Genomic DNA, 13,184 nt, shown 5'->3' with positions numbered 1-13,184 from the left:
AGGATTTTAAACAGTCTTTACCTAAGTGTATTTTAAAACAATTATATTCTTGTATGAGGGGCTCTTTTTTGTTCACAAATCCCCCCTACACGCACACACACATTTATATAGTTAAACTTCATTAATTCAAGCATCTGTCTTTCAAGAAAAAAAATCTGACTTTCAAATTTATAATAATTTACATTTATACTATTTTTAAAAAGAATTTTCTGAGCAAATTAATTGTGTTACTAGTATAAACATTGTTTTAGAAACTGTTTAATCCGGCAGCCCAGGTGGCTTAGTGGTTTAGCGCCAGCTTTGGCCCAGGGCATGATCCTGGAGACCCGGGATCGAGTCCTGCGTCTGGCTCCTGACATGGAGCCTGCTTCTCCCTCTGCTTGTGTCTCTGCCTCTCTCTCTCTCTCTCTCTCTGTTTCTCATGAATAAATAAATAAAATTTTTTAAAAAATAAATAAAAAATAAAATGTTTAACTTATTTAGGAGAGCATGACCTTTTCAAGCAACAGCATGTTTCTTCAGTTTCATTGTATAGTCATATAGCTGTTTTTGATGATTAATTGGAATGTTGCATAGGAAAACAACACAAATACGTTATTTTTTAATTTCGTCCTCATTTAATATGACAAACTAAAATTTGTTTTACTGATAAATTATATCAAAGAAAATAAAAAGTGAAATATTCTTCAATGATATTGATTAGTCATTTTGAATATGTAAAACACATTCCTTTAATAAACAGATTTTTCAGAATTTATAATTTCTACTGATTAGACTGTAGATTTTAACTTAAGTTCTCCTGAGATGGTTTTTATGGTTCTAGACTAAATTCACAATGGTTTAAACTGTATGTATATTTATAGGACTGGGTATTTGGAAGATGGTATAATATCACTCTGCCAAGAAAATGCATATATATAGGAAGGGGTAATGGTCTCTAAAATGATCTCTAAAATGATGGAAGAAAAGTAAAATTACAAATATATACAATATTGCAAAGAATAAATATATGTGAAAATAAATTTGCAATTTTGCAAAGAATAAATATATATGAAAACATGAAACATAGTAATTAAATCCAAAAAATATATACAGTTTTACACTGAAATTGGCTCAGTTGTAAGAATAGGTCATCGGTGTTGAAGCATCCATAACCTGGAGTAGAAGTCTTAACCCTTCTCTTAGATAAAAAGTTTAATCAGTAAAGTTCACAATGTTTATTCAATACTATGCTGAGGAAACCAAGGCAGCCAGAAATACAAAGTCTGTTAACGAATGACACCAAGAATGAACTACGGATTTATTGGTTTCATTTATTGGTTTTCACTACTGCATCCGACCATTCTACTGAAAGCCTCAAGGATATTTCTCTAATACTAGATGAGTGGTTAAATAAATGATGGCATATCTAAATGGTGAAACACTATGCAGCTACTTAAAAGCATGTTATAGAATTAAATTTATTGGTAGGATAAAATGTTTATGATCTATACCAACGATAAAGAAGATACAAAGCACATGTTGTATATCATCTTTTCTGTATCACTAAACAAACTCAGATAGTTTTCCCCCCTCACCAAAAGCACACACACACACACACACACATACACTCATACCTGTTAAAGACCATAAGGAACATGTCTTTTATTTCTGAATAATAGTATTATGAGTGATTTTTTTTATTTCTGCATTTTTAAAGTTTGCATAAGCATTTCATCTGTGATTAGAAGAAGATATTATTAGCTATACAATAGATAAATAAAAGTACAGATTTTTTTCTTCTGGTTATTCAATATATAAGATTATCCTCCATTAATATTGAATATATAGCTCTTACATGATAAAAGAAAAAACATAATGCCAAATATAGGCAAATATTTTTTTAAGATTTTATATATTTATTCATGAGAGACAGAGAGAGAGAGAGAGAGAAAGGCAGAGGCACAGGCAGAGGGAGAAGCAGGCTTCATGCGGGGAGCCCGATGTGGGACTTAATTCTGGGACTCCGGGATCATGCCCTCGGCTGAAGGCGGCGCTAAACCACTGGGCCACCTGGGCTGCCCAATATAGGCAAATCTTAAAAAAAAAAGACTTTTCTTCATTACTTTTCACATTGGGAAAATATAAATAGGCATTTGAGCAGAAACAAAGTCGTTGGGATGTTTACTCATATGCTGAAATAAATTTACATATCCCTGTATAACAGGGTACCTATATTTTAAAGTACACTTTATGTTTTCTTTTCAGGATAAGTGCTGTTTAGCATGTCCTTTCTTAATAATTTTGTCTTGGTAAAATTTTCCATATGTAGAATTTTACTTTTATTTAATGATATCAGTGTGACAGCATAAGGCTTCAGCTGCATAAAGAGAAGTATGTTCTACATTGAGTAAATAATATTAGTCTCTTAGCTGAAATTATAAGGATGACAACAGTAAATCTCTAGTTTTAAAAATTAAGGGGCACCTGGGTGGCTCAGCGGTTTAGCACCTGCCTTTGGCCCAGGGTGTGATTCCCGGGTTCCAGGACTGAGTCCCACATCGGGCTCCCCGCATGAAGCCTGCTTCTCCCTCTGCCTGTGTCTCACCCTCTCTCTCTGTCTGTCATGAATAAATAAATAAAATATTTTAAAAAATAAAAATTAAATGTTGCACCTGTCTAATATAAATTAGTGATAATAATGAAAGCATAAAGTACAGTTTTTTGCCATTTCAAAATATCCCTTTCTGTCATTGAAATCTTCTTACTTCTTTGTTATTATAATAATTACACCATTAATATATTTAAACTATTATTTGAAATACAATGAAACACAATTAAAAACATTATTTTCTTATGACTTTGAATTATGAATGTGTCCTAGGATAGATGTTCTTTGCAATTTCTACCTTTGCAGAACATAGGAAATTAACAAATTCAAAATGTCCAGAACAAAAGGAATTCATTCTCCTTCCTAAACCAAGAAAATTGAACATAGTAAATGTGGGGCAGTCTTACTCAAATGATGTCTATAGAACTTTTTTGGCATAATGTTTACTCCTTTTGCCAACACATCTTATTATAATATTTTTATCACAGATATTCCTTTTTTTGGGTATCAGCCAATACAGAAAGTGCACTGCCATATATTTGATTGGAAACCTCACTGGAGTATACAAAATATCTCTCAAAAATATTCAGTCCTTCAACAAATATTTATTGAGGTTTACTATGTGTCAGGCACTGTTCTACTTATGGGCATACATCAACAAACTAATGAGAATCCCTCATCTTGTGTGGTTGGCATTCTAATGCAGAACTACCCAATACAACTTCTTTTTAGGTTTATTAATTGTAATTTAAGTGGCTGTATGTGGCAAAGGGCTAGAATATTGGATAGTGTACTTGCAGTAGTTGAGATATAAAAAAACTAGAACTAAATAAATAAGTAGATGTCAAATGGTGAGTTGTGCTTTGAAAACAAATATTTTCCTATACTGAATGTAACATTGCTGTATTTTAATATCTTTTCTACTGATAGTGCCTTTTTGCAGGAAAAAAAATGATAGTGGTATTGTTGAAAGGACCTCAGTTGTGTCAAGAGTCTTAGGTGAAATGCCAACAATGCCCAGCGATGCATGACTTAGAGGAAGTCACTTACCCTTTCTGGGCCTTGGTTTTCTTACTAGTAAAATGAGAATAGACTTAAGTATTTATAAAATCCCTTCTATTTTGAATTTTCTTAATTAGATTATTCTACTTCATTTCATATAATGAGGGGGCCCATCAAAAATGTTAGTAAGTCAAAATTATTAACTGAATTATATCATCAAAGCATTGATAAATTCACCAATTTTTTTTATCATCAGTGAACATTTAATCTCTATGAGGAGACAATATAGGTGACAGTATTCAAGGAAATAATGTACTAGAGTCAAGTTCCAAGAGCAGCTCACCACTGAAATCACATGATGAATCCTTTGTGAACTAATTTTTTTAAGAAGCAAGATATTTGTCCACTTGTTTCTGCCTAAATAAAATTTCAGGGCAGCCCCGGTGGCCCAGCGGTTTAGCGCCGCCTTCGGCCCGGGGTGTGATCCTGGAGATCTGGGATCGAATCACACATCAGACTCCCTGCATGGAGCCTGCTTCTCCCTCTGCCTGTGTCTGCCTCTCTCTCTCACTCTCTCTCTCTCTGTCTGTCATATAAATAAAATCTTTTAAAAAATAAAATATAAATAAATAATAAATAAAATTTCATATTATTTATTTTAAATCCTAGGAGTTAAGGTTTATATTTAGAACATTAGGAATATGTTGATGTGAATATGAAGCCTTGGCTCTACTACTTACCAATAGTATAACCATCGACAAAAAAAAACAAATTATTTATGAACAGTAGTCCCTCCCTTATCTATGGAAGATATAGTCTAAAGCCTCCAGTGGATGCCTGAAAACGACAGATAGTACCTAATTTTATATACACTATGTTTTTTCCTATGCATACATACCTATAATAGTCTAATTTATAAATTAGGCACGGTGAGAGATTAACAATAATAATTTTAAAAATAGAACAATTATAACAAGAAACTGTAAAAGTTATACGAATGCAGCTCTCTTTCTCAAAATATCTTATTGTACTATACTCACTTTTTTTCGGATGATAATGTAAGATGATCACAAGCCTATGTGATAAGATGACGTTACGTGAATGACATGGGCATTGTGACGAAGCTTTAGGCTACTATTGACCTTCCGTCAATATGCCAGAAGGTGGATCTGTTACAGGACTGAGGTATACCATGGGCAACTGAAACCATGGGTAACTAAAACTACAGAAAGTGAAACTTCAGGTAAGAGAGGATTACTGTGTTAAACCCTTTCTCATCATCAGGAAGGATTAATAATAATAACCTGTGGGATTGTTGTAAGCATTGAGTTAAATAAAGAGTCATAAGTATAAATTGCTGTTGATATTATTTATTATTAATAAATAAATATTATTAATAATAATATTAAGTGCCCTCATCATTAGGTTATTTTCCTCTGTCATGGTGAAAATCGTTTATAGAACAAAGAATGTCTGTCAAAATTTGTGACCAGTTAAACATGTCTGAATGGAACATGATTAGCATGGTAAAAATATGAAAATAATATCAACCCACAAGATGTATAAATTTCTTTTTCCTGATATTAAAGTTCTAAGGAATGTAGCAATTTTAGCCTTGCTAGTGGGCGAAACCATCATTTAGTAATCCCAGGACTGATAAAAATCATTTAAAAGTTAGAGATCTGACTTACCAAAAGACAAACACCGATGACCAAAGAGTTAAAGTTAGAAAAAGGACACTCATTTTGAAAGACAACTTGATATTGATCAAGATTTCTATGAAATTATGCTGTATTTTTTTTTAAATATTTCACTTTATTTTTTTTTAATTTTTTTTTTGATTTTTTTTTTTAATTTATTTATGATAGTCACAGAGAGAGAGAGAGAGGTAGAGACACAGGCAGAGGGAGAAGCAGGCTCCATGCACTGGGAGCCCGATGTGGGATTCGATCCTGGGTCTCCAGGATTGCGCCCTGGGCCAAAGGCAGGCGCCAAACCGCTGCGCCACCCAGGGATCCCGAAATTATGCTGTATTTTTAAGTGGCAAATAGAAACTTAAAGACTTGTCAACTGTTCTGATTCCAAGATAAACAGGAAAAAGTAAAATCTTGAAGAAAATGATTTCCAGGGATAAAACATAATGTCCTCAATGAGATTTAGAAATCAGATACTAAGTACAGAGTATAAAACTTTAACCAGTTGAAGACCCACAAAACCCAGAATTCCAGACTCACAATTGAAGATAATGCTAATTTGTTGTGTATTTTCAGTTCTCCTAATTCATTTTTAAAATAACTTTTGAGGGCAGCCCGGGTGGCTCAGTGTTTAGCGCCACCTTCAGCCAAGGGCGTGATCCTGGACACCCAGGATTGAGTCCCAGGTCGGGCTCCCTGCATGGAGCCTGCTTCTCCCTCTGCCTGCGTCTCTGCCTCCTCTCTCTCTCTCTCTCTCTCTCTCTCTCTCTCTCTCTGTCTTTCATGAATAAATAAATAAAATCTTTAAAAAAATAAAATAACTTTTGACAGTGTTGGTTACTTACTGCTTCTTAAAACTCTCCATTCTAAAATGTTAGTCTTGGTCCACTTTCTAATTTCATTCCTATCCAGTTTCACTTTCCTTTTCTTCCTTCTCTTGGTATTTTTTTTTAATTTTATTTATTTATGATAGTCACACACACACACACACACAGAGAGAGGCAGAGACACAGGCAGAGGGAGAAGCAGGCTCCATGCACCAGGAACCTGACGTGGGATTAGATCCCGGGTCTCCAGGATCGTGCCCTGGGCCAAAGGCAGGCGCTAAACCGCTGCGCCACCCAGGGATCCCCCTTCTCTTGGTATTTTTAAAGAATTGTATTTTTGTGGGGCATCTGGGTGGCTCAGTCCATTGACCGTCTAACTCTTGGTTTCTGCTCACGTCATAATTTTGGGGTCGTGAGATGGAGCCCTGAATGGGACTACATGCTCAGTGTGGAGTCTGCTTGAGATTCTTGCCCCATTCCTCTCCCTCCCCCTCTACTCCTACTCCCACTCATGTACTCTCTCTCCACTCTCAAATAAATAAATTATTTTTAAAAAGAATTATATTTTTGGGTCTTTTTTCTTTTAAATCAGTTTCATTCTCAGGACTTTATTTCTTGTATTCCTTCAATAAATATTTCTCTGAGCCAATAATCACAGATGGGCTCCACACTCCCTCAGAGTTTACAGTGTATTAGAAACAATATATGTATATTCATATATATGTGTGTACATACACACATAGATTTTTGAGTGCAGCATCTACTGAGAGTGCCAAAAACAGTGTACCCAAGTCACAATGAGCACTCTCAGATCTCAGATCTTGATGTCTAAATGTTGTCCTCCACCAGAAGGAATCAGGGCTCTAGGCCCTAGGGAGTTAGGTCTGTTTTCAGAGCTAGACTAGAAAAAAATATGAAATGAACTTGGAATATCTCATGCAAGGAAGAAAATGCTCAAAATATGATAGAAACTTGTCAAAGGACTACAAGAGCCAGCTTGAAGAGCCTCCCACTGGCCAAATTTTGAATATTTGAGTATCATTATATAAATGATGATAGTAATAGATTAAAACCCATTGATTAAAATAGGAAGGAAGGAGGGAAGAAAAGTTGTACCTTACAGCGGAGTGCCAACTAAACCACGTAGAAAGATTGATAGACATAGAATACCTCCATTTGGCAACTATCCTAGTATTTAGGAGTTGTCAATGGATGCTGGTGGGTTGATAAATGATTGATGAGGAATGGGATACTAACAATCTTGGAGTAGCTCTAACGCTAAAAGTAATCAATTACAAAAGGGAAAAATAATGATCTTAATGGTATACAAACCTGGCATATACCAACACAATAAAATGAGAAACGTTAACGTCCCCTTAATGGGATGAGTCAACATCATGTACCTCTGGTGTGATTCACTGAGAAGAGCACAGTATCATTTCTTCAGTATTCCTTCTAAGAAAATATGATCTGAGTGTGGGTCATGTCATGAAAAGGAAAGGAATCAGAAGTCATCCTGTAGAATTTAAGACCCAGTCTCTAAAACTTTTGAAACATGAAAGGGAAAGACTAAAGAATAATTCCTGCTTGGAAAAGAATTAAGAAATAGGACAACTGAATGCAACATGTATTCCATAAGATCCTGGTCACAGAAAGTAAAAAGAAACATTGTTGAGACAAATGGCAAATTTAATTGAGGTCTGTGGCTTGGATGGTAGTGTTGTATCAATGTGCCTTGAGAAGTTGTGTTATGGTTATGTATAGGAATATCCTTATTTAGAGAACTGTACTCTGTAGTACTTAGAGATGATGAGACATAATGTCTACAGCTTGCTCTCAAGTGTCTCTGAAAAAGATTGGTGTTAACAAGTGCATATGGAGAGAAGGAGAAAGGGTGATGGGGCAGGTGTGGTGAAATGTCAATAGTTGGGCAGTTGGTATCAGAGTCTATGGAAATCCTTTGTACTGCCTATGTAATTTTTCTGTAAGTTTGAAAATTTAAAAATATATATAGATATACACAGAAGCAAATAAGAGAATTTGCCCAGTGTGGGGTTATATGGAAGAATTTTTCTAGGAAGTAATCCCTAAACTGAGATCTGAAATATGTCAACAAGAGGCACATAAGGGTCTGTGAGCTTCTTGAGATGAGAGATTGTTTAGTTTTAGTTTACTTTTGTTTTGTTTTTAATGGTTGGCATTTAGACATTATTGATTAAATTCTTGAATTGAAAAAAACTGAAGGAAGTTTGATATGGTTGTAGGTTAAAATGTTAGGAGCAGCGGCAAGAGATTAGGCTGGAAAGGTAAGCAGGGAACAGATCATATGGTAGCATATGTTTTCAATGTGCTTGTAAGAAGAAATTGAAGAATTACAAAAATGACTTGAGGAATGGCAGCTCTCTACTGTATCCCAAGTGAAAACAATGAAGAAAATAGCTCTTATCTGGATATATACATTTTTTAATATTGAATTTCTTTTGAAATGTTTGAAATTTTTCACTAATTAGATAAGATTTATTCTGCTTTAAGTGAGTGAATCTTATAGAGATTCTTGCCAATTGTCAAGATTACATGTATATGTGAATGGATACATGTAAATTTTATAGGATTTGTAGCTTTAAATCATTCTTAGTTTGATTCAGCTCTAAGTGCTGCTCAGACAACTGTTAGAAACTTGTGATGCAGGATACATCCGGTATCACACCCTTCATAAGATCAACCCTGTCTTAATCTCCACCTTTTTCACTTTTAGTTTTCTTTTTTCCATGCAGCCAAATTGTTTGAACTTATTTTGGAGTATTATTTTTCTAAATGGTTTCCTAGGGAAAATGTAACTCCAAAAAAAAAAAATTTATTGGCCCCTCGGCATTTTAGTCCTGGTGCTATTGTAATACCAGATGAGTAAAATAATCTGTAGAAAATAGAGAGATTACTTTCAAGAATCAAAATTAGTTATTTTATTGCCCATAGTAAATTAATTTTGAGGGAAGGTATTATGCTTCTCGGGATGAAATAGGACAATTTTGCCTAGATTTTTATTTCCAGGAAGTACTTATTTTGTTAACCACAAAATTGGGCAAAGTAGAATGTTTTTTTAGAACTAAGAACTTATAGTAGGTATGTAGAGCTATAAAATTCATGAATTAATGTGAAATATAAGAAACCTGGTAAAATACTAAATGCATTCTATAATTACAGGAATTTTAAAAGAGAACTGTTAAAGCACTTATTTTGTAAATATTTAGAGTATTTCTTTTTGTTTTGTTTTACTAAATACGCTAGGCACTTGGAGGTGTCCCAGGAAGTCAGCCATTACTTCCAAGTGGAATGGACCCAACTCGACAACAAGGTGACTACTTTAAAGTAAAAGTGAAATTGATATGAAGAATCTCAAAAAAAATCCTTTATTTTTTAAGGGCAATTTTATTTGTATAAATCTTCCATAATTATACATTGCATTTTTGCAGGTAACATGGCCAAATGACTTACATGTTCAGCCTTTAAATATACATGATAGTGAGGGTGGTGATAACATAAGAAACAAATTAAATATCTAAAAATCCATATTTTAATTAAGATCTTCTAAAACCTTTTATATAACTTCTAACAAGTGGAAATTAAAATGATTACCACTTTTGATTTCTTCTGCCTTTTTCAGATAGGTTAGTCCATCTGAAAGATGAGTAGGAGGAAAAGAGGATGCTAAGCAACCAGTGACCTGATTAGTTTAACAAATCAATAATCAGGTCCTTCCAACAGAGATATTTAGGTACCACAGATATGTATGGCTCTATTATACTGTTCCAAGGTATAAGGAGCAAATGATTTGAGAGATGTATACCAGCACAGAGTAGGAAGAAAAATTCAATCTCAATGAATGGAGAGTGTGGGCAAGTAGTGATAAGAGGCATGAAAGTGGCCATGGAAGCCAAGATGAGATGATGTCCATTACCCAGTTCCTTAGTAAGTAAAATTTTAACACCAAGGAGAGAGGAGGCTACTATCCTATGAAAAGGATAGTAGCCTCCTCTCTCCTTGTTTAGCACTCACGCTCATTATATTGCTAATATCTTCATACTTTTTTTTTTTTAAGGACATCCAAATATGGGTGGGCCAATGCAGAGAATGACTCCTCCAAGAGGAATGGTGCCCTTAGGACCACAGGTAAATAATCAACACAAAAAGCTAGATGTTGAGTGTTTTGCCTTTATCTTATATATAAATAAACTATATCATTTGCTGGCTTTTACTATGTTCATTAAAGGCTTGATTTAACTATATTAAAACATGAAGGGTGTAACAACCAAAATTTTCAAAGATACCATATTACATGAAAAAATAAAACCCCATATGTTAATAGAGGTGACATCCTTAGAGCCACAAAAAAATAATTCCTTTTATTTAGGCTCAGTTATTTCTTATGTATTTTCTTATAAAACTCTTGATTAAAAAAACTCTTCATTTACATATTTAAATTAATTTTCTTTATGTCAGCTTATGTTAGGGTTGATGATTTATGTGACCAACCATCAGAAGCTATTAAGAGCAATTAGAATTTATAGGATCTATAGGATATTTCATTGACTGAATATATATTTTAGTCATTAATGAACTAAGCCAATTTTGTCTATACAGAACTTGAAGGATATCTTTCCCAAAAGATTTCCATAATAGATACATTTTAAATACACATAAAAATATGATGCCTACAATTTAGTTATCATTCTTCATGCAGTTCATTGATTTTTAAGCTAGCTGCTCTTTAAGCTTTTGTCATCCCAAACCAATATTTTCAGTACTTTTAAAAACTAGAGTCTGATTTAAGAGTCAGTTCTGCAGTGTTTGAAAGATACACCAATGGTTACTTAAGCTATATGAACACTTAGATCTCATTTGAAAATGCAGAAATGGAAAGCATACTAGCCTTTATGTTTTATAAATATTTAGCTGTATGTACATGTGCTTTGTGTTGTAAATAAATTATAATAGAAAATAAGAAAACATGTTTCTGGTGAGTCATCTCTTACTGATGAGTTTTAATACTCAAGTTTATGATGTAAGTGTGAATTACTTCTTTGTATTTTCAAACTCAAAAAGAGTAGTTTATTTCTGCCATTTGGATTTGTATCCTTGGTATCTATTTCTTCATAATTTGAGGGCAATAAGGTGTTTTGATTTGAATTAACCTCAGAAACCAGAACTACCTATAATAACTTCTTTAAATCACAATATACAGAGTGTAAAAGTTAAAGGAAACTACATATACTATGTACCTAAATGAAAAGGGAATTAATATGAAGGGTAGAATAGGTAAAATGTGAGAAAAAAATAATTTGGAATGAGGGATTATGAGATATTTACCTATAATACCTGGTATGTGAAATATACACATTATAAACTGTGAAATTTGTATAAAGGTTATCTGTGTTTCTTGAAAGATGATAAAAAAACAATTCTCATAGTAGATATTATAACCATACAGATGCTACTCAAGAACAGAATGTCTGCTTTTCTCTAGTTGAATTATAGAAATAGTTTCTGAAATGTTGTTTCTAGCTTTATATACAAACATAAAACACATCTTTTTTATCGTAGATGTTATTTCCATGTTTTTTTATGCTTAAGAAAGTAGTTATCTATCTGAACAACTGAATCCCTATACCAGAGAAATATATACAATCTAACAATTCTTAGATAATGTTGATTTAGGCCAGTGCACACCTAGAACATAGTAAACATGTGCTTAGTACTTATCATGAATGAAGAAACAAAAGTTTGCTCTAAATCTTGGCATATTTTTCCCACTCCTTTACCTATTTTAAGTTTAAGATCTGTGGTAGTTCATATAATTATCTATTTAATCAAGAAAAATATGTTACTTAATACCATATTTGAAGACATTTTTCTACTTCTTTTGTAATAAGATACACCTAGCTTATTTGTGTTCTTCTGCTTACCGGGTTACATATGATTAACAGAAAAATGCAGCAAGACTATCCAATATTAGTTTTAGTTCCTCCAGAAATCTGAAGGATAAATGAGTTGTATATAGTACGAACATATCATGAATTCCAAATCAAATACCTGAGGTAGAGAAATGGTGAGATTGGAAATACATAATAAGCTCTCATGTAAAGAGAGAGTTAACTGATTCTGTATTTCAAATTTAAGAGAGGTAGAATTTGGCTCAGTAAAGGGGAGAACTTTCTAGAAAGTAAACTGCCCAATCATGGGAAAACTCTTTATAAACTTTCCAAGCAGAATCTGAACAGCCATTTTGTCAGGAACATTGCATTGGGAAAGAGATTAAGCCAGATGGAATTATATAGCTGCCATCCGCTTTAAAATTCAGTGATTCTAAATTAGCTCTTCCCATTCTGCCTTTGTTGATATCACTTGGAAAGGCAGTTGTTATTCTTTCTTATCTTCCTGTTTTCTTTTGCTTCAGATTATTCACAAAATGGAAATATTTTGTAAACCTATCAAATTATGTATTGGATAATTTCTTACTAATTTCCCATGACACTTGAGCACTGGATATACCAAGATAAGTAAAACAGATCCTACCTTCAAGGTACTTATTGTTTAGCAGGAGACACAAATATGTAAAGAAAAAGTATTATGCAGTAGAAAAAATCTAGAAAAGAAATATGCATACTCTGTCAGGGAATCAGTACATAAACAAGCATGTAATTCTGCGAGGGTTGAAGGCTCAAGGGAAGCTGATGAGAAGAGGACTCATATAAGTTGGTCCATTATTATTGGTGACAAGAGTTAGCAGCTACAAATTTTGAGCACCAAGTATCATGCTTTTAATGCACCAAACACAATGATAGTATTTTATATGACTTTGCTTTATCCTCCAACAAGCTAGTAAAGGACATGATATCACTTTACAGATAAGGAAATTAGGTTGAACTAATCATTGAGGAATGATTGGCCCATGATCACACATATCCAAAGAGGGCAGAGGAAATGGGGCAGTGGCAACAGAAGTTCAAACCAATGTCTTTCTATGTCCAGAGCTATAAAGAAAACTAATATTTTCCTTGATAAAATGAAACAGAT

General features: G+C 33.6%; 1 protein-coding gene across 2 annotated transcripts in view; it reads left to right on the top strand.

The window, feature by feature from the left end:
• The window catches only part of SSBP2 (single stranded DNA binding protein 2), a 283,441-nt gene that overhangs the window by 225,518 nt on the left and 44,739 nt on the right, over positions 1–13,184 (top strand). For both annotated transcript variants that reach the window (XM_055342209.1, XM_055342208.1), the window contains 2 exons: positions 9,399–9,465; positions 10,210–10,280. In XM_055342209.1, the coding sequence (XP_055198184.1) occupies positions 9,399–9,465; positions 10,210–10,280 (138 nt within the window). The remainder of the gene's footprint in view (positions 1–9,398; positions 9,466–10,209; positions 10,281–13,184) is intronic.

Source organism: Nyctereutes procyonoides, unplaced genomic scaffold (genome assembly GCF_905146905.1).
Source record: "Nyctereutes procyonoides isolate TBG_1078 unplaced genomic scaffold, NYPRO_anot_genome, whole genome shotgun sequence".
Lineage (NCBI taxonomy): Eukaryota > Metazoa > Chordata > Mammalia > Carnivora > Canidae > Nyctereutes > Nyctereutes procyonoides.
This window is presented reverse-complemented; position numbering and strand designations above follow the sequence as displayed.